At 39.9% G+C, this 22,953-nt stretch overlaps 1 protein-coding gene across 27 annotated transcripts in view; it reads right to left on the reverse strand.

Moving 5' to 3' along the window:
- Ttll5 (tubulin tyrosine ligase like 5) overlaps nucleotides 1-22,953 on the reverse strand; it is a 265,849-nt gene that overhangs the window by 228,658 nt on the left and 14,238 nt on the right. For 25 of the 27 annotated variants that reach the window (XR_009226355.1, XM_046440809.2, XM_046440808.2 and 22 more), the window contains exons 4-6: nucleotides 18,331-18,413; nucleotides 16,968-17,074; nucleotides 6,096-6,226 (exon numbers count right to left, since the gene is read on the reverse strand). Coding sequence is in view for 25 of the 27 variants with exons in the window: in XM_046440809.2 (XP_046296765.1) it covers nucleotides 6,096-6,226; nucleotides 16,968-17,074; nucleotides 18,331-18,413 (321 nt within the window). In the remaining 2 variants the exon portion in view is untranslated. Of the gene's footprint in view, nucleotides 1-6,095; nucleotides 6,227-16,967; nucleotides 17,075-18,330; nucleotides 18,414-22,953 lie in introns of those variants that run through there. The other 2 variants (XM_058577701.1, XM_058577702.1) reach the window with 1 other exon arrangement.

Consider the following 22,953-nt stretch of genomic DNA (forward strand, 5'->3'; position numbering starts at 1 on the left):
GCCTAGAGAGAGGGGTATACTAGCCCTCTCCAGTAGGGGCTGGGGCTGGGCGGCAGGGGGTGGCAGGGTGGGGGGCAGTGAAAGATGGAAATTAATGTGTTGTTGTTTCTTTATATTTTTCTTTCTGTGAAAGAATAGACAGGAAAATAATAGATTTGTGAAGAAATAAACTTGCAAATAAATACAAGTGCTTCAGAGCAGATCACACAAAACTTCCTTTTTCAAAGTACCTCGGTTGCTTTACATCAGAGTATTACCATTTTATCTAGAACACAAGAGCATAATCCCAATAAAGTTCCCTAAAGTTTATGTTTCTCTGGTTTGAGTTATTAAAAGGCAAGTGCATCCCCTGTGTGCTTATTCACAACTCTCCTCCCCCAAATAAGCACACCACTTCCCCCTGTCCTGAATGGGGCCTGCAGCAGGCAGCCTGCGCCAGCAATCCCAGGACAGCTTCCCTCTCTGGGTCACTTGCCAGCAACTACTGCCTCCTTTTCTTCCCTCTCCCTGCCAAATAGTCTCTTCGAGGCCTCCCAACAGGAACTTGACTTTGTTAGTGCTACAAACCATTTCACCAGAAGAGAAGTCTCTGTCCACTTTCCCCACCTTCCCCTGCCTTTCCCTGTTGATGCAATTTAACAGAATTAGAAAAAAACGTGTACCACACAGAATCTAAACCTCGGAGTTCTTCTTCCAGAACTGAATCCACTACTCGTTCTAGTCATACACATATGAAATGCTGTATGTGTAAGATTATAGAATGCTGCATGATAGTAGCAAAAGATTAATTAAATATACTATATCACATCCATGGGAGGTCGGCAAACTGTTTGTAAAAAGCCAGATGTAAACATTTTTGGGCCCTGTGGACCATGCACACTCTCTGCCACTGTAGCCTGAAAACAGCAAATATGTTTAAAAAAAAAAAAAAAAGGACGTGGCTATGTGCCCATAAAACTTTATTTTGTACAAACTGAATTTCATACAATTTCCACATCAAAAATTTTGTTTTTCTTTTGATTTTTTTTCCCAATCACTTCAAAGTGTAAAAATCACTTAGTTCAAGGGATGCCCCCAAAACAGGTGCACAACTGATCTGACTCAAGGGCTGTAGTTTGCAGAAGCCTGATCTATAGAATATTAAACATGCAAAATGAGAACAGTATTAATTAACTGATACAGAATGATTGCAAAGATAGTCTGTCCGTGAAAAAAGCAAGGTGCAAGACAATGTGAATTTTATGCTCCCCTCTGTTCACACACACAAGCTATTTGCTTGTAAATGCCAACAATGTCTCTATAAGGACATGATTAGAATTAGGGAGAACTAGGTGACTAAGGCACAGGAGGAGAAAGGCTTTTCACTGATTGCTGTTTTATATATTTTATATCATGAATCTTTTAAAAATACAATTCATATAATTTTAAAGTCCCACTATAGAAGACAGGTTTATAGTTAGAGAAGTCAAAAAGTCAAATCTCCATAAAATGAGGCCAATGAGTCTATTTTTTATTGTGCCATTTCCCCCAGATTTTTGAGACAATAGACTGACTGAACACAGGACAAGCTTTTAATATTAAAGCAAAAATGTAAAAATTTTCTAAGCTTCGTTCGTTAATTCAACAGCTCTAAGTATCCAATTTGTGTCAATCAGTTTGCTAAGCAAGAGTCATATAGTAGTGGGCCTTTGTCCTCACAAAGATAGACTAGCAGAAGGACAGCCATGAAATAAGTAATTACAGTGACTCAGAGTGAAGAAGTGTCTGGTGCTATAAAAATGGAGACAGCATGCCCAAGAAGGGGAAGGTCCAGCCACATGCGAATGTTCCACCTAACGTGTGTATAATCAATCTGCTTTGTGAACTAGCTTCATTACTGTCATGTTGTCGAAATTCTAAATATCAAAGACTTGTCTTCTATGCTGGGCTTTTCACCTTGGTTTGTGATATTTCAGAATAAGGATCAATTTATTTCACAAGTGCTAAAAATGTGAGCAGGAAGCAAGAAACATTCAAGGCAAAGGCAGAGCCTAGGACTAGAGTGTCTGCCTGGATGAAGATGCTCTAGACAAGCTCTGTAGACTTTCCAGTGCCTTGCTGTCCTACAGGGGCAGCGTGCTCAATACAACAGAGAAACGAGGCAGGAGGAGAAAGATCCTTCTACCACCAGCTTTCCAGTATATGACAACACAGGTAATTTGTGTGAACTGCCTACTCTGTTCTTTAATAAGGGGTTTCATCTGATTTTCTAAGACTTCTTATAACTCTATAAAGTTATGATCTCAGAAATTCACTCACTGCTTTGAAATCCCAGGTATCTGTAATGAATTAGCTGATATCAAAATTTTGCACAGATCTTAAAATCATTTCTCAGCCTCTATTCTAACAAGAGATGGCCACAGAGTATAATTCTGGGGGAAGTTTGACTTTTTTTTTTACTGGTGTCAGCCCATCTTCTTTCTGCTTAAAAGCTACCCTTTAGGGCAAGTGGCTGGAGTTGGTCAGGTTCTTCGGGGTTATAGACCTTCAGTTCTTCTAAACACCATACATAACTGGCGAGGGGAAGCAGGAGCCTGAGAAGGCCTGCGGTGTATTCCAATCCCGAGGCTCTAATTACTGGGAACAGTTTAGGGAGTACCCATGCTTCTACATCTCTGGACACAATGGCCGGTGTCTGGACTAGATCTCTGCAATGACAGATTTAAGGTTTTCTCTTCTTAGGACAGAAACTTAAGTTCACAAAATCCCCTTGGTGATATCCCTAGTGTTCCCTGGCAACCCTCATGTTCAATCCTCATCAATTCTCATTCAAAGCCCCTACAGGAACCATTTCAATCCCTTTCTGCCCCTTGCAGAAACCCAAGCCCTCCTGCAGGCCCTTCGCTCTTGACACAACACCTCACAGTCCTCCTCAGTAAGAAGCTGGGAATCCCTATCCTAACCCCACTCACCTGCTTTCCTCTCCCTCTAAAATTTTATCTGGACCAGCCTTCTTCCTTCCCTCCCATTAGGGAAGACACACACCTCCTGCTCCACAGCTCACTCTTCTATTCAAGCTTCCCACAAACTCTTTCCTACTCCTCTAGACCTCTGTCCCTTGCTCCTCTTTCGTCTTTCTCTCCTCCTTGGTTCTCTGTGGGGACTCTTCTTTCTTTTCTCTCCCTTTAGTAATTTCTTCCATCTGCAATCTTCAGAATCTATGTCTCTAGCCAAACTCAAAGTTGACTTAATGGCTGCCATACAGGCACTTCAAATCCACACCATATGTACATTTAACACGCCTCTTGTCCTGTAACCGCTCCTCCTTCATGTGCCTGGTTATGTCCCCTTGTTAAAGACTTAATGATCCTGTGAGGACCTGGGTTCAACCCACAACACCATCCAAAAAAAAAAAATCTTCATGATCCTGGCAGGACAGTAGCACAAGGCTGAAGTCCAGGCACTCTGGAGACTGGCAGGAGGACTGCTTGAGCCCAAAAGATTGGGCCAGTCAGGGTAACTTGGCAATCCCCTAGCTTTCTCACACTCAACCTCTGAGGCATCCTAGGCCCTGCCTCACCCTCACAACTAACAAGCCTCACTATCCTCCACTCTCCCGCCACCCGGCTGCACAGTGGAGTCCACACACTGAACATCCATGTGGCCATGTCACTGCCACGGCTCTTAAAGCAAGTTCAGTCTGTTTAATCCCCTTCCTTCTCAAAAAATCTTCTACTGCCCATACTCAATTAAACACTAAGGCTCAGGAACACAAGAGTCATGGAAAAATGGAATTTCCAAGTGGAATATGCTAGATGGACACCAAAGGAAAAGAAGGGAACTTAAAAGAGACTTAACCAAAAATGTCTCCATGAAAGAGAAGGTGGTTTTCCCCTCTAATATTTAAAGTTGGCCACACAATCTGATACTGTTGGATTTCTCTCAAATGGATTTTAGTGTAAAAGGCAACAGATGGTGGACAGGTGACACAGAATGCCTGGCATGCTGGGAAGACTGAAGCCAATAAGATTCCTCTTTACTTCATGTCCTCCCGTCCTCTCTTCCGCAGGCATAGTACATCTGCACCTGCGCTGTGGTCTTTGGGTGGCAACAACAGTGACTGGTTTGTACCAGGCATCAAGGAGCCTCAACCACTTGCCTGCACTTGTGGAGTCTACATGTGGTAGCTTTGGGTCAGGGCTGTAATAATGCTCCGTGTTCTAGTGACCTTCTGAACTCATGTTTGTTAAAAAGTAGAACACACATGAGTGTGACTGACAGGCTGGAGAAGCCCCTGCACTGAGAGCTCAGACTGTCAGTCACCCAAAGGCACCATCCCATCACCTCCACAGAGTAGCAGGACTTCAGCAGAGTAAGAAAGACCAGGGAAGAAGGCTAGGGGGATTAAGACGAAATTTAGGCTTTCATAGAGAATTACTCTGGACTTGTGGAGTTCACATCTGGAACCATTTTATATTGTTGACATGTTAGCTGAAACATATTTGCACTGTCGTGTTGGTTTACTTCATAATTTTTTACTTTTGTTACATAATAATATAATTAAACATAACATGAAATAGGAAATAATATTATACATATTTACTAAGCACCTATCAAGCAATCAAGCAAAAATGATCCTCCTACCTCAACCTCCTGAGGAGCTCGAATTCAGGCATGCACCACTGTACCCAACAAAAAAATTACTGACTACAAATGCTCAGCTTTGAGTGCACTATAGCTGGAAAATCAACTTATTTATTTGGTGCGCTATATGACGCATTTCAGAGCCTTCTATGCGCCAACAGTGAACTGCCAGCCAATGGTCCCCACTGGAGTCACAAGTGGTATCAGAGTTCCTGACTGCTCTCTTCTTCCAAAGGATGAACACCCATCCGATGACCCAATCAGACTGGCAAGCCCGACAGAAGAACCCAAAGCCAGGGAGACTAGGAAGAACTCTGTTACTCTCCGTACCACTTCCTCCATTCATAAAAGAGGAAGTCTCTCTTTTGGACTTATTGAGAAGAAATTTTCTGTTTGTCCTGTTAGTGTGTCTCCCCTGACGCTCCTCACAGAAGTACCCTTTCTCCCTGGTCAAGCTGGGAGTGATCACTGCAGGTATGCCACCCAGGGTGTCTCGCAATGCAGCACTGGGATGGACAGATGGCATCTGAAGCTTGACTACCACAATTCCTACTTCCACCACGTGCAAGCTGCAGAACTTAGGGGAAATTCCTTCCCAATATATACCTTTGTCTCCTCGTCTCTAAAACTCCCTCAGAGTAAAGGGTTTTAAAGAAGTACCTAGTAGAAAGGCAATGTTCATCAAGTGTTAGCGACTATCATGTTAACTATTTAGACTCTCTCCACAGACCTGCCTCAGACCTTCTTTGTATTTCTGTCCCTTCTGTGCATGAAGCCTACCCTTAAGAGTCAGGCTGTGCCCGCAAGGAGGATCTGAAATAGCCCAGCTCTTCGGCCTGGGTCTAGGTAGATAACGTTACAATGAGGCAAAAGAAATAAGAAGCCAATTTTAGACCTGGATCTAGGTCAGATGTTCCTACATCATTTTACCAGTAATACAGTTGACATTTAAATCCCTATTTGACTTCTATGTGTACTTTTTTATCAGTCTGAATTCAAAGTAGAGAAGGTGGGTCTCACTGGTACTTCCAAAGCCTAACATCAAAAGATATATGATCTTGTACCTCAAAGAACATAAATCACACAAATCCAGAAATCAATGTGCTAAGAACAATGCTTAGGTGGCAAAAGAAAAAGAGACCCCAAAAAAGGAAGCATTGTGGTTCATATGCAAAAGTATCAAGTGTCTACACAGACACTAACTCTCTTTGGTAAAGAGACAAGCAAAGTCCCAAGACACGGTACACCTATGACACCAATGTGTCCTTACATACATTTACCAAGAGTAAATGTACACGTGCACAATCAGAATAAAAATAGTTTTAAAGTTATCTCTGCAACTGTTTTACTAGAGAACCACAATTGTTTAAAGACTGAAAAGCCCCAGGTGGTTGACATCATGAGGTGTCTCTAGGGTAAATGTGCCCCAAGATCAGGCCCAGGGGTTGGGGCATTCTCAGCCAAGCACTTACTACAGAATTCCGCGTACTCAGCTGGCAAGAGGAAGGTCTGAGGAAGGATGTGGAAAGCCTTGAATCCGTGCGTGTGCTGCATTCGAATGATGTTTTTGTACAGTCGGTCCTTCCGTGTTAGTTCATAAGACCTAAAAACCAGAAAAGTACTTCCATTTCAGTAAATTATGACTCAGAGGTTTGCCTATTATCACATTCAGAAGCGTTCATAGTTCATGGTTCTGTAGCATTACTACAGATATGTCCCAAATCTATCACTTTGTTAGGTGTAATAATCATTTTCATTAAATGAATTTTGCTGATCAGATTTATTCATTAAGATATAATTTATGACCAGGTGTGGTGGCAGACATTTGTAATCCTAGTGACTTGGGAGGCTGAGGCAGGAGGTTTACAAGTTTGAGGCCAGCCTGGGCAACTTAAACCCTCTCTGAGTGGTAGAACATTTGCCTAGCATATATGAGGCCTTGGGCTCCATCCCCAGTCCAACAACAACAACAACCAAAAAAAAAAAAAAAAAAAAGAAGAGGAGGAAAAGAAAGAGATATAATGTATGTACAATAAATTTATACATTTGGCATATAATTCTGAGTTTGAACAAACTCATACCATTAGATGATGATAGTCAGAGTCAAGCTACAGAACAGTTCCAATACCCCAAAGTTGCCTCAAGTCCCTCTGCAGTCAATCCTTTTAGTCAGTGCCAGACCCTGGGCTCATGCTTTCTGTCCCTGTATTTTCACTTCTTCCAGAGAGTAAAATAAATAGAATTATATGCTACATATCCTTTCAAGACTAGCTTCTTTCCTATGCCCAGTTCTTTTTATTTTTAGAGAGAATCTTGCTAAGTTGTTGAGGCTAGCCTTGAACCTGTGATCCTTCTGCCTCAGCCTCCCAAGTCACTGGGACTATAGGCATGTGCCCTGTGCCAAGAAGTTTGTATAAGCTTTTATGTGAACATTTTCATTCTTTTAGGAGTGAGACTTCTAGGTAGTTTAGTTATCTACTGTATCAGTTATCTGTTGCTGCATAATAACCCCAAAACATAGCAGCTTAAAATAACAATGTACATTTGTGATGTCACACAGTTTCTGTGGGCCAGGACTGTGGGATGATGAGGCTGAGTAGCTGTGTCTCAGTTGTCCAGTGTTGCGGTCACTGGCTTGATGGCAGACAGAGGAACCACTTCCAAGATGACTCAATGGCACTATAACTGGGACTTAGAGGCTGTTTTTGCTAAAAAGCAATGACTCTTCACTTGGGCCTGCAGGTGTCCAATAAGTAATTAAAAGCATGATAAAAGCCTCGCATCTCTGCCTTCATTCTGTATCTGTCTCCTTTGCTGCCTTGAACTTTGGGTCAGATTCCTGCTCAAATCTGCCCACAGACTTGTTAATCACTGAAGAAGTGGCTGTCTAAAAACTGGTAATGCAAGGTTAATTTACCTAACCTCTCCATCCCATGCCAAGGCTGCAGGCACCAAGCTAAGAGCAACTAAAGTATTTTCAAGGTTCCAGGAACAGCAAATCTTGCAGGTAGATAACCATGATGGAAAAGAAGGCTGTCCCCCAGGTGTTCCATGATGGGAATTGAGGTTGTCCCCAAGTGGGAGCAATCATCTCGTCATGGGAACTGAACTGCTCCCTCAAGCAAGAAGGATGATTTCCCTGGAGCCAGCAGAATCCCTCAGAGCCTGACCTGAGAGAGAGATGAACCTGACCACAGTGTAACCAAGACTCCCTGAGTACACAAACTCCTTGCCCCCGCCACCTGCTGCTTCTGTCCTTCATGATATAGTCCTGAAGCTTTTGTCAGCACCCCAAAACCGGGATTAGGACACAGGTCCCTGTTTCTTCCCGGTGTGGCCACTAAATAATAAATTCCTTTCTTGCTTCACCATGACTCTCAGAGGACACCCAGGGCAGCAGGTGGGTGACTCTGATCTATTGGGACCTCTAGCTTAGATAACAGGGTGGCACTGGCTACTGGCAGGAGGCCTAGGTTTCTCCCTATGTGAGCCCTCCACAGGCTGACCGCCTTCCTGACATGACAACTGGCTTCTCCCAGACCCAGTGATCCAAGAAAGAGGCTGCCTCTTATGACCTAGTCTCAGAATGACACACAGTCACTTCTGTCACATTCCATTCATTAGAGGCAAGTCACTAAGTCCAACTGACACTCAAGAACAGAAAGATTTAGCTTGACGTTTTGTGGCCGTGTCAAAGAATTCAAGGACACATTTTACAATCACCACATATGTTTAACTTTCTAAGAAACTGCCAAATGGTTATTCTGAGGATATTGGAAAAACAAGCTCAGTCTTTCCTTCCATACTCTGAGATACAGAGGAAATACCAAAGTGTTGTTTCCTATTCTCCACTCTCAATTCAATACAATCACTCAACATTTCTGATACCAGATGTGCGGGGGATTTTCCCCACATACTACAGCAGACACTAGCTGGGTGTCTGCTAATTCAGTTCTATGCTGATTCTATGTCCCTGGATATAGCAACAGACCCCACAGGTTGAGGTCCCAGCCCTACAGACTGCACCTCACTTCCATGCTAGCTGCAAGCCCCAGGTTGTTTTATCTGTGTTTCTGATTGGCTATAGATCAGGACTCCCAAGCCCCTCTCCTTTGGATTTGATTAATTTATCAAGAGTGGGTCAAAGAACTCAGTGAAATACAGTCACTAGTTTTTAAAACGGATAGCACAAAAAATAGAGATGAAGAGGGGCCCAGGGTGAGGGGTGGGCAGAGAGCACTCCTCCACTCCCCTGCCGTTCCATCCTCTAGGAACCTCCGCGTGTCCAGCTATCTGGAAGCTCTCCAAACCCAGGCTTTGGGACTTTACTGGAAGTAAAGCCATTTACTGATCAAATCACTGGTAATCAACTTAACCTTCAGCCCTTAGCTCCTTCCTGGAAATTGAGGGGCAGTCTGAAACTTCCAACTCTCTCTTTTTTTGGGGGGTGGGAGTGGGGGGGTTACCAGGTATTGAACTCAGGGACACTCAACCACTGAGCCACATCCCCAGCCCAATTTTATATTTCTTTAGAGACAGGTTCTCACTGAGTTGCTTAGCGCCTCTCTTTTGCTGAGGCTGGCTTTGAACTTGAGATCCTCCTGCCTCAGCCTCTTGAGCCACTGTGCCTGGCTAAAATTCCCAACTCTCTAACCATGCCTTGGGCTTCCTATGACCAGTCCCCATCCTGAAGCTACTAGGGACTGCCAGTCACCATTCAATTCTTTAGCATACAAGAAGTATTTTAGGAATTGTACATTAAGAAATAAAGACTTAGATCAAATATATTTCAAAATATTCGTTATCCAAAGTAGTCGTACCATTTTGCATTCCCACTAGTGACATGTTAGTGTTCCAGTTGCAATGCATTCTGCCCAGCATTTGGTTTTGTGGTTTTAGGGAGTGTTTTTGGTTTTGTTTTTTAACTTTTTTTCTTTTTAGATGTTGATGGTCCTTTCTTTTATTCATTTATTTGTATGTGGTGCTAAGAATTGAACCCAGTGCCTCACACATGCTGAGCAAGCGCTCTACCTCGGAGGCCCAGCCCCAGCCCTGTGTTTTGCTTTTTAGCCATTCTAATGGGTATATATTGGTACTTCATATGGTTTTAATTTGTATTCTAATGACTGAACTAACAAGGTACATGTATCTTCTTTTAAGTATCCATTCCAAGCTTTTGCCTATTTTGAAAAACAGATTGAGTGATTCGATTCTCTTGCCTCAGCTTCCCGAGTCTCTAAGATAACAGGTGTGAGCCACCATGCCTGGTTTTTATTACTGAGTTTTAAGAATTCATTATATATTTGGATACAAATTCTTTATCAGACGTGTTTTACAAAGATGTTCTCCAACCCATGGCATGTTTTTCCATTTTAAGAGTTTTTTCAAAATGCAGATTTTTAATTTTGATGAAGTCCAATTTATCCATTTTTTATTCTAAGTGTTAACTTTTCTTTTCTTCTAAGTTCTATTATTGTATCTTTTCATAACCCAGTCATAAAGATTTTCTCTCTACACTGTTGTTTATATTTTAAAAACTGCTTGGAGTAGGAGTACTGGCATTGAACCTAGAAGTGCTTTACTGCTGAACCACATCCCCAGTCTTTTTTTGTTGTTAATATTTTTTAGTTATACATGGGCCCAATATCTTTATTTTGCTTATTTATTTTTATGTGGTGCTGAGGATTGAACCCAGTGCCTCACATGTACAAGGCAAGCACTCTACCACTGAGCCACAACCCCAGCCCCATCCCCAGTCTTTTTTTATTTTTAATTTTGAGACACGGTCTCTCTGAGTTGCTGAGGCTGACCTCTAAATTACAATCTTCCTGCCTCAGCCTTCGAAGTCACTGGGAGTTACAGGTGCTGAGTAACACTATACCCAGCAAATTTATGTTTTGTATTTAGGTCTATGATCCTTATTTCAAATGAGCTTTTTTGAAAATTGATTTATGAGTATAAAATCTATTCTAAAACAGATTTCAAATACGAACACAAAAGACTGCATTTTTGACTCTTGAAAAATATACTCAAAATCTCATGTTATAAAAATTTGTAAAAGTAAGTCTAGTTTTATTAACAAAAATCTATGCCTATACACTTCTACAAATCATTATGAAATATTTTAGAAATGCTGTGTTTTGTTTTATTTAATTCAATCTCAATTCCCTAACAGCACAAAAATATGGTTTATTCAGATACTGAGGAAAAACTAACATACCAACTAACAGTTTGCAAAATTAAAGCATTCTGGAAATTTTTATGCCACTGGTATCTATAGATGTAACTTAAGCAATATGCCCTGACCAAAAAAACTCTGAAGTAATTGCAAGTGAAAATGCAAACTGAGAAAATTCAAATACTAAAATACTAATTTCTAAGAAGTTTCATTGATTTATTCTTAGAAAAAAAAAAGTTGAACATATTTGAAAAAAACAGGAAATAAGAATATGAAACATGGTTACTTAATCCATATTTACTTGTTATATAACTATATGGAACTCATATCATAGCCAATATCAAGGGTTTGATATGTCCCTCCTACATAAGGCCCAAGAAGGACTTTAATTTTGCACTACACCAATCTTTGGTACAGTAAAGTCCTAGGTGAGGAGCCCCACTGAGAACTACATCATGGAGAGATGAATATAGAAGGTGTAAAAGTAGTTTTAAAAAGCAAAGATTTGATTGGGGTAAATATATCGAGGGTATACTTTTGGGTACTTCAAAAAAGGCATTAGCCTCAACTCAGAAGTCTACTTTAGAGTGGTCTCCACCTCCTCTACCACCACCCCACCACCCCACCATCCCACAGTGCTGGGGATCAAAACCAGACCTCATGCACACTAGGCAAGTACTCTACTACCGAGCCACATCCCCAGCCTCCCCAACTGTAAAACCATGCAGGAAACTTTGTCATAACCATAAAAGTTTACTCTATCTATTTCTGAGTTCAAAATTTCTCACTGTGATTTCAAAGACTGCTTAGTCAAACCTAGGTATCACAAATACTTTTTTCCTTACCCATGTCTTCTTTGGAAATCTGGAGAACAGGCACTCAAATTTCAGTGTATAAAAGAATAATCGAGAGAACTCCTTAAAAATCTATGCCCTAGACCCTGCCTCAAAATATTGGAATGGAGCCCAGGATTCTGCACTTTAAACAAATCCTCCAGGTGATTCTGAGGCCCCCACACTACACCACTGGTTTAGTCTACAATAATAGTTTCCAAACTTCTCTGAAATAAACAAACATATTGCTTTTTAGAAGATATAGATTTGTTGGTGTCAACTTTCTAGGGTTGTAAAGTATCTAGAAGATGATTCTTAGATACACACCTTCTCTGAAGATGATGATTTCCATGATCTATAGAGTGATCTGAGAATGTATCATTCTAAAACATACCCCAAGACAGTGTAATAAATCAGACATAAATTTCCTATGTACATATTGAATACACCACAGTAAATTTCAACATTGCATACATCCACAACACTGGGATCCTAATTAGAATATACTTCATGTTTGTATAAATATGTCAAAATAGACTTTACTATCATGTATACCTAAAAAGAATAAAAATAGATTTGAAATTTTTTTTTAAAGTACTCCAGGTAATTCTTATCATTAAAAAATTAGAAACAAAGAGCCAGAGGGTAAGGGGAAAAACAAAAACAAAAAAAAACTTGTTCTCCTACAAATACCCAATATTAGTGGTGTTCAGATGCTCTGCTTGGTACCTCCTCCATAGTTAGGAAACCATGTATCATATCCTCTCATGTTTAAATCAGTGTAACGGGTTCACTCGATGCTTTGACTATATCCCTTGCGACTTTGAAACTTACATGTTTTTTTCCCTTTCCCGCCCTCCCCCACCTTCTCCTCCCTGATCTTCTTTTCCCTAACCTTCTGCTTCCTGATCTTCTCCTCCCAGATTTTCTTTTCCCTGACCTTCCTCTCCAAACTTCTTTTCCCTGATCTTCTCCTTCCTGATCTCTCCTCCCTAATCTTATTTTCTCTGAATCACCTCTTTAAAAAACCCCAGTTCCTGCTGATGGGAAGAATCACCACCTTTGGGACAGAGGTCCTCTGTGTTTATTTCTCATTTGCTAGCAAAGCAATAAACCTTCTTTTTCCTTTTTCTTAAAACCATGTCCTCTTTATTGGATTGGCATTGGAGACAAGGACCAAGCTTTCAGCAACATCAGCCTCTAGGATTCTTCATCACAAATTTTAAACTGTTCCCAAGAAACTGATGAATTGTAAATAATTTTAAAGTAAAACTATTAGCACAACACTTTTAAGTGTATCCAAGGAAATCTAAATAAAATAAAGATTCAATACCTCCCATAACAATTTTAAAATGCTATTAAAGAAAAAGCTCAGTGAAGTTGGTCAGTAATTTTTACTTTTTAAAATACACGTTTTCCTGAAGCTAACATACAGAAAAGGACACAAATTACAGGTGCAGCATGACAAATTTTAACAAAGTACAAAAAAACACCTATGTAGCTACCACTCACACCGAGAAGGGAACATATCCAGTCACCAGAAGCCTCCCTCTCTCTACCTAGGCAGCATCCAGTCTTCCATTCAATTCTCCTAAGAGAACATATTTAACGCTTGTCTTTACATTATACCATACTTTCTCTCTAGCAAATGTATACATTTTGAAATTAAAATCTCCTTTGATCATAAGGCTTTCTCTGGTTAAACACTAATCAGTGCCTAGAAAAGCTTGCAGTGAGATAAGAACCCTAAAAGAATGTGATAATGAAGGGAATGGAAAGCGGAAGAGGACTGGCCACTTCACTTATCTCCAACCTTTAGGTGAGGATCAAAGCAGAGTGACCTTGGTTGTAAAGCAGAAGAATGTGCTCATAAAACATCTGAGAAACTCCACCTGCACCCATCCTATGGATTCCCCCAGCTTACAAGCACCACAGGGCTGTCTTAGCCCAGTCTGTCTCCAAGGAGGAACGCATCAGCAATAAAATGTCCAGAATCTCTCCCTTGACTCCAGGTTCTTTCTTTAGGATCAGTAAATATGTGTGTGTGTCTGTGTGTGTGCGAGCATGTGTATGTATATGATTATCATTGCAAGTAATGTAGTATACATCAAAACACCCTAAATATTAAAAATTTTAAATTAAGTATATTACAGGTTGACCATCCTTAATCTAAAATCCAAAATGCTCCAAAATCTGAAATTGTTTGAATACCAACCTAGTACCCAAGTGGAAAATTCTATACCATAAAACTGGCTCATACACAAAGTTTATTGTTAGCGTTGTTGTTGTTATTATTATTATTACTTAGGGTGCTGGAGATTAAACCCCAGGCCTTGCACATGCTAGGCAAGTGCTCTATTACTGAGTTACATCCCCAGACCAGTTACATCATTACTCAAAATGATTTAAAATATTGTATAAAATTACTTTTGGGCTATGTATGTTTATTTATGAAACAAATAAATTCTGTGTTTAAACTTGGGTACCATCCCCAAGATATAAAATAGAAATTTGTGCAAAACAATGAAACATTTAGGAACTGTCATAGATGGGGAGGAAGTCAAGGATACATGATGACTGTATGCTAACGTGAGATCCTTAAACAGAAAAAGAGTAGAAAAACTGGTAAAATAATAACATTTGTAGTACAGCAAATATAAGGTCCTTGCTTAGCCATCTTATTAAGTGACAGCCATCATTTTAAGGAAAAAGTTCAATTTCCCGCCCTTGGGTGGTTCTAAGAAAGGCTCACCACTCCCTCACACCAACCCAACCTTAACCAACTGTATTAGGACTAGCCCGCCCAACTCTGATTCCTGAGCATCCCCCATAAAAGTCCCAGAACTCAAGCTTGTTTTGCCTCTTCTCCTGAAGAGAGATGGCCTTTATTTATCCGCTCTGACAAACTCGTGTATGTGTCTCTGACTGGTCTCTGTCTTTAATTTCTTGCTTACCTGTCTCTCATTCCTCGCTTTCCCTTCAGTCAATAGTATTATATTACTGTTAATTTCTTAGTTTTGATAATTATACTATTCTTAGGCCAGCTATTATCACAAGAAATTAAGTTAAAAAAAATAGCAACTCTTTATAATATATTTCCAACTTTTCTGTAAGTCTAAGATTAAAGTTGAAAAGTTTTATTAAGAAAGTGCACAATATTTAATACTGCTAATAAAGTGCTTGAATTTCTCTTGCATGTGAGTTACAAGAATTTGTATTAAAACAGGAAGGATATAGCAGAAGTCACAAAATTACTGCAACTAGAAAATGAATTATCAATGTTGCCAAACTTCCAAGTATAAAGCATTCAAAGAGCAGTCAAGGAAAATATATGTTGGAATTTATATTACTGAGTCCAAATTGAGATGAAATTTCTACACAAGTACAGGAATACTCAAAAACTATTAAAATAATTAATATACTACTAATATGAATTAGGAAGGCAGACTGTAGCATGGGCTATTTTAAAGATTGTTTAAAGACCTTTTTTAAACAGATGCATCTGCTCTACTTCAAGCATGCAGTCACACATTTAGAAAACCAAATCCAGGCACCAAGGAAGAAAATTTAAGGTTTAAATTATTTTCTGCCAATGAAGTTCAGACATAAATAAAAATGGAACTTACTATGAAGACATACAATTATCCAAGACTATGAAGAAACCATCTGACAAGAGAGAGTACAGGCCAATATTTACACACATTGCATGCACAATAAAAGAACTGAAAAACCAAGAAACAGCTTCGTATCATGAACATGAGGACAAAAGCACATGAGAGAACTGAAAATAAAACTGGTTTTATTTGGGGTACAAGCCCTGGAGATAAAATAAAATGTAACCACTGACCAAATAAAAACTTTCATTAGATCTGCATCTCTCCATTAGATCAGGGAGACTGGCTACCCTCTCCATATGGCCACATATCTCTCCATGAATGCTGCTAGAATAAGATAGGGTTGCAGCATTAACTTTCTTGTCCTTTCTCACAGATGCACATTAAGAAACTGTTCACATAAATATAGCTAACCCACAGGGTGCACACTAGGTGGCAGGCACCACCGTAAACACTTCACATCTTGATATATTAAATCCTCACAACCGTACGTATTTGCCTGCCATTAGCACCTGCTTTTTACCAGTGAGGAAACTGATGCCCAGAGAGACCACTTGCCTAAGGTCACTTGGCAGATCTGGAATCTGAACCCAGATAGCTGGCTACAAAGCCTGTGCTTCTATCCACAAGGCATGTCTCTGGAAGCTGCCTTAACAAACACAACCGGAAAGAGCTTTCTATAGCCAAACAACGCAATTATTTGAATTTCTTCTTAATTATATGTCAAAAAACAAATCACAAAACAATCTGCCATTATAACTTATTGACAACTAGATCATGGCATCTTTAATTCTGTTAAAAGCAAAGAAATGGAAACCACATCATGGAAGAAGAATGTGTTATGCTATTGCTAGAATTAGACATTAATTATTTTGTACCTTTGTTTGGAACCCTGGACATTTTTACACCTATGGACAATGCATCATAGTAAGATACCAGATGAGCCATTCTTTTATAAAAGGGGAAGAGGAGATAAGAAAGGAGAACACACCCACCACAGGTGCTTTTGAGAAGCTCAATTTGGGGACTGCAGTTGTAGCTCAGTGGCAGAGAACTTGCCTAGCATGTGTGAGGCACTGGGTTCAATCCTCAGCCCCAAATAAAAATAAATAAATAAATAAAGATGAAGAAGAAGCAGCAGCAGCCGCAGCAGCTCTATTTGTGCACTCTCGCTCTCTCTCTCTCTCTGCCTCCTGAATGCCATGTGAACAGCCTTACTCCACCAGAAACTCACTACCATGATGTTAAGTTTATAAAATAAATCACAGGTTATCCACCAAAAAAAAAACAAAAACAAAGAAGCAGCTTTCTCTTTTAAAACCACCTATGCCTCTACAGTCCTTGAAAAGTGTCTGTACCTGCCCAGGGACTGATGTCCTAGACCAGATTTCCTTTCTTTTCTTTTTTTTTTTTTTTTGATACTGGGGGTTGAACCCAGGAATGCTTTGCCACCAATGAGCTATATCCCTAGCTCTTTTTATTTTTTGAGACAGGATCTCACAAAGTTACTTAGGGCCTTACTAAGTTGGCTGGGGCTGGACTCAAACTTGTGATCCTCCTGCTTCAGCCTCCCAAGTCACTGGAATTACAGGCACACATGACCATGCCTGGCCAGTTTCTTTCTTTCTTTTTTTTTTAAAGAATGTAACTATCTCTGCCAGCCACGTGTTCCAATGTCAACTACCTCTAAATGCAACAAAGCAGCTACAGGAGCATTACCTGGGAAAGTGATTAACCTTTTGTGCTTCAGAGAGGGTGCGAAGTAAGAAGGGCTTCAGGTGGGATCCTGTCCACATCAAGTTATAGTCAGTGCTGCTTGGGTGAACCTGTGGGCAGACAGAAACATGGAAAGAAAAAAAAATCCTTTCCAGGAAAAGCAATAGTAGGAAAGTCATATTGATTTTCATCTAAAGAGAACTCACAAGGTAACCCAATTAGTATGTGAGCACTGTAAGAAAAGATTGTCACAAAACACAAGATAATCATGTTTAAAGAATGAGAAAATTGGGGAAATCCTAGATGCACAAAATAGAATAAATTAATCTCCTGTATAGAACTTGATACGATCTCATATCCTCTGGCATATCAAAGTCTGAGATCAGGGCCCAACCCCAAAACTCCTTCCTCAGACTTTCCTTATGCCATTACAGATAGATGCTGATCAGAACTAAAACCTTACAATAGTCAACCAACTTAGACCATTCATTTATTCATTCATTAAAATTCCTATGACCCTTCATTAAATAATTAAGAACTCCATACCTATTATGTAATAGGACCATGATAACACTGGTGATAAAAGAGCAACAATACAGAATATAAATGGATATGACAATGTCCCCCCAAATATCTCCTCTTTATAGAATAAGGAGAAATCTCAATCTGAGTTATCTCCTTATTCTATACGGAGCTAGCAATCAGACTTCCATCATTATTCTCAAAGTATCTAGAGTGGAAGTCTCTTGAGCATTTTTACCTATCCTTTTTGATAACAACATCCCAATTTCCCATGTTTCTTTGGAGGAACGACTTATGTTTCAAAGGACCTGCCAATCCCCCACAAACCCTCTCCCCAAGTTAGTGGATTTGTGAACCAAGCCAGACTGAAGTCCAGTAACTTCTATGGCCATTCCTTGAGGAACTAGAGATTCCTGACCCTAGATCTCCAAGGCTGTCCTGGTCTCCCTCTTTCCAAAGACTTGACTTTGGGCTTTTCCTCTGATTCCACCAGCCACCCTCTGCATACCTTTCCTATAAATCCCTTTTGGTTAAACTGAGTCTGTTTCTGTTGCTTGCCATCAAAGAACCTTAACTGGGTAACAGACAATTCCTTTATGGGCAGCTCTGCCTCTAGTTGAAGCCTAAGAACATTAAAAAAAAAAAAAAAATCCTGTGAAAATGCTTTCCATGTATTATAAGAAGAAACTGATAAAACCACTCATCAATTCTATCCAATTCTGCCATCATCACTAAGCATGAGAACCAAGTACTTTTCAGAGCTAGCTCTGGTAAATGATACGGTTAGATGGCTAGGATTTTCAGCTTTTAAGTAGACCAAGTGAGATAGTAAAATTGAGCTTACTTCATGAAATCCATGGGCTGTCAGAATGCTGCGTACCAAGCGACTGTCTGTTCGCACAATCTTATAAGACAAATGATAGCGTTCTAAAGAAAAACAGAATCAAGTTCAGAAAACTGAATATCAACTGTAAAAATAAAATGAACTGTAACATGACGGCTTGCTTAAACATACTCATTAACATTATACTCCTACTCTTAATAGTACTACTAAAAGTTGAAAGTATCTGGGATCAAAGGTCCTTACCCTGAGACTCTTTGGGGTTCACTAATTGGATAAGAGGTGAAATGTCCATCTTTATTTTTGCCAGTTTCTGGTTGAAATTTAGCAATGCCTTCAATGAGGAAAATGGACAGCAAAGCACATAGTACTGACAGCATCTGTGAGCCTACCCCCAACAGATGTCAGGCATTCTAAAACTGCTTCACAGTTGTTACAGTTAGCTCAAAATATCACTCATTCTCATCACAGTATTTATGAATTACCCAAGTTAATTCCACTAGATGTGTTATTCAATGCACTGATTTTTCAAAAAACATACATACCACAATTTTTAAAAATATTTTCATTACTATATTTCAACACAACTGATTTCTTTTGAATCACTTATACTTTTTTAATCAACTTAACAACATTATCCTTTGGTTTTGGGGGATTGGCTTATTTCACTTATCAAGATAGTCTCCAGTTCCATCCATTTACTTTCACTTCTCTTTATGAGTGAGTAGTAAATACTTCTTACTGAGTAGTAAGTACTCGTATATATAGATTTTCTTTATACATTCATCTGTTCTATATGTCAAAATATATTCTACTGTCATGTATAACTAATGAGAATTAAAAAAAAAAAAAAAGAATCCCAATCACCACATAAAGTCAATGTGTGACTGTAATCTACTTAATGGAAGAAACTATGGCTTATTCACTGTTGTTACCCCTGAGGTATAGTTATAAGAGTATTAACTATGTATATAAACTGCACAATAAAAACCTACTGAACCATGAAAAAAGAAACAGAAAGCAAACATTATCCTAGGGCTGGGGGGTTTAGCTCAGTGGTAGAATGTTTGGGTAACATTCTCAAGTGCCTAGATCCAATCCCCAGTTCTGCAAAAAAGTTTAAACAAATAAAAACATTATCCTGAGAAGAGCCCCTTAGGTGTCTCCAGACTGCCAAGAGGGTCCACTGTACCCAAAAGACTTAGAACCCTGCTCTAGATAGCCCTGAGTCCAATAAAGCTGATTTCCAGCATATTAGAAACTGGTGGCACAGCTGCCCTTTCAGGACAGGCCCACACTACCCAGGTCAGCACAGTACCCTGCCTGCTTCACTCATGCACACTTCTTGCTAGATCCCTGCAAGCATCTGTGCTTATAAGCCCTGTCTGGAAGGAAAACCTATGATCACACGGGGTTTTGATATATCCTCAAAGACTAACAGTAAATTCAATCTCTTTCTATGTGCAACAACAAACTGGGAAAGTTAGCTAAGAATCCTACAGGACAATATTTTAAGAGGAATTCATACTGAACAATTTCTGAATGCGTATGACAGACACAGAGAGATTCTAGAATAATATTCAGCCTCTGTAGTCAAAGATGACCATTTCTTTTTTTAAATTTAGGTGAAAATCCTCATAAATCCTCGCTGCTCCTTGCCTAGCCCTGATAGGAGCTCCATGCCAAGCAGATACAGAAAGACAGGCATGAACACATGGACACCCCAAGACTTCCCGGTGATCCGTCACTGTTCATATTGTCTTTACAGCATGGCGTAAGAAAGAGTGCAGTGATTTGCATTTACTTCAGCACAGAACAGGATACAAGAGCAGGACTGGGTGCAGCTCACCAAAATATGTTCTGATTCCAAGTTGGGGAAGGAAAGCACAAGATGAGCCTGCAACAGCTTACTTTTCAAAAACGAGAGAAATGCTCAAAAACTGATTGGGAACATGCCATAAGAGCTTCAAAGGGCGCCCAATGACCAAATTTGAGACAATTTGAACGTAAAATTGAAAAGTTATAGAAAGTTATACAATTTAGATGTGAGGTGAACCCCCACCCCCTGGGGCAAAGTGCCAGTTAATGTAGGAATGTTAAGAGGTGAAATGTTTGGATTTTGAGAGCCGTAACCTCTTCAGTCCATCCTAGTTTAAATGGACTGGCTGGATGGAACTGTAGGCAGGTGGAGTGTGGCTGTGGGAAATGGGTCACTGGGGGCATGTCCTAGAAAGCTTCATCTTCCCTATGGCTCCTTCCCACCTCTCTCCTGACTTCACCATGAGCTGCATAGTTTTCCTCCACTGGGCCCTTCCCCTATGATGTGATGCCTCATCTTAGGCCCAAAGCAATGGAATCCACCATCTATGCACTAAGACCTCTAAAACCATAAGCCCCAAACAACTTTCCCTCCAAGTTGTTCTTGTCAGGTATTTTGGTCACTGCAACACAAAAAAAGAGTTAGGTTATAATGCACTTATAAAAAAAGAATCCATGAATCAAAACAGATAAGAAAGTGAGAAGGCACAATGGCTTTCTTTTGCTGCTATAAAAATTGCCACACTTGGCAGTTTAAACAGAAACACATCATTTCATAGCCCTGGAGGTCAAAAGTCTAACAGATTTTCCCAGGCTCACACTAAAGAAACAGACATCTATGTTCCCTCCTGCAGGCTCGGGGCACCATTTGTTTCCCTCCCTTTTCCAGCTTCTAGTGGCCACCCCATTCCCTCATTTGTAGCTTATGGTCTCCTCTTCCACTTTCAAGGCAACAATTTCAGGTTTGGTCTTTCTCATGTCGCATCAATCACCTCTTCTACTTCTTTCTTCCCTGGTGAAGAACACTTATCATTGTGTTGGGCCTACTTAGACAATTCAAGATAATCTCCTTATCTTAAGGTCATCTGGTTAGCAACTTTAATTCTCCTTTGCCAAATAAGGTAATAGTTGACAGGTTTCAGAGATTAGGACATGGACATACTGAGTGGGGGAGAATCCAGGGTCTACCTCTGGCCCCCAAAGATTCACACCTTTCTCACATGCAAAAGACATTCACCCTATCCTAACATCCCTATCAACTCAAAGTTTAAAATCTCATCTAAATTTATCGCCTCAAAATTTCCAAATTTCATCACCTAAATAAGTAAAGCTGGGACTCTGGGTATCATTCAACCTGGGGCAGAATTGCTCTCCATCTGTGGACCTGAAAAACAGGAACAAGGTATTTGCACCCAAATACAATGGAAGTACAGCACAGAAAACCAGCTCTAGATATTCTTGTTCAAAACAGGAGGAAATTACTGAGCACAATGGTGCACATCTATAATCTTGGCTATTACACAGGCTAAGGCAGGAGTTTCCCAAGTTCAAGGTCAGCCTGGGCAACTCAATGAGACCCTATCTCAAAATAAAAAATAAAAAGGATGGGGGAAGGTAACTCACTGGTAAGGAATCCCTAGGTTTAATCCCTAGTACCTGAACAACAACAAAAAAAATTAAAAACAATAAATAAAAATAAAAAGGGCTGGGGACATAGCACCCCTAGGTTCAATTCCCAGTACCATAAAAACACCAAGGGGAGGGGTAGAAAAGTGAACGGAAAAAAAAGGAGTCACAGTTCTCAATAATTTAAAAAATCAAGCAAGGCAAGCATCATTAGATTTGAAGACCTCAGAATAATGCTCATGATTCACAAGTCTATCCTCTGAAGTTAAGGATCCATCCTTGGATTTATCTTTCCTTTTCCATAAAAGTTAACGCATTTTTGCAGCTAAATAATTTTGTCATCTGGCTTCTTGCCTATAGAATGTGGTGGCCCAACAGCCTTCTTTCACTTCATCCTTAACCATTCTTTCATCTCATCTTTCAGTCCAAGCTGGCAGCGTATTTTCTGTTATAACATTCTAAACAAGCTTACAGGTCCCCTGTGCATGGATTCACTCCATTAGACAAGAGAGTACTGCACAGATCTTCCCTAGATAATTTCATTTTCAGGCTCTCTTTCTGCATCTTCAAATACGGCAATGGCAGGACTAATCCTTCTCACATCACATCTCTCTGACTCTCCAGCTTCTCTCTTCCACTTTAAAGAACTCTTGAGATTACATAGGGCCCTCTTGAATAATCTCCTTATTTTAGGCTCATCTGATTAAGAATCTTAATTCCTTCTACAACCTCAATTGCCCTGTGCCAAATAAAGTTATCATATTCACAGATTCTAGGAATTAGGAGGTGGACATCTTTGAAGGACTATTATTCTGCAAACCCCAGAAGGGAAAGCTCTTGTTCACCAAAAATCAAGCTAATAAATTGAGAAAGAAAGATCAAAATGGAAAATCACCACTTGACAAAACCCCTAAAAGATTCAAACAAGAATCGGTGGATTCCAATAGGTGAGAGACTATTGGGGAATTGAAGACACACACATCTGAAAATATCACTACAGAGGATGCCTGTAACAGACAACACACCTTTATGACAAAGCAATCTGAAAACACTATCTTAACCAAAGGCTCAAATCTGCCTTCACCAATGATGCAAAAGAATAACATCACATGCTTCTAACAGTGACACACTGAGAAGGATACAACTTCACTAAGTGATATTCCTATATATGTTTAAAAATCT

The sequence above is a fragment of the Marmota monax genome, unplaced genomic scaffold, assembly GCF_021218885.2.
Source record: "Marmota monax isolate L192 unplaced genomic scaffold, Marmota_monax_Labrador192_F-V1.1 WCK01_AAM20220418_F8-fsc00017, whole genome shotgun sequence".
Taxonomy (NCBI): domain Eukaryota; kingdom Metazoa; phylum Chordata; class Mammalia; order Rodentia; family Sciuridae; genus Marmota; species Marmota monax.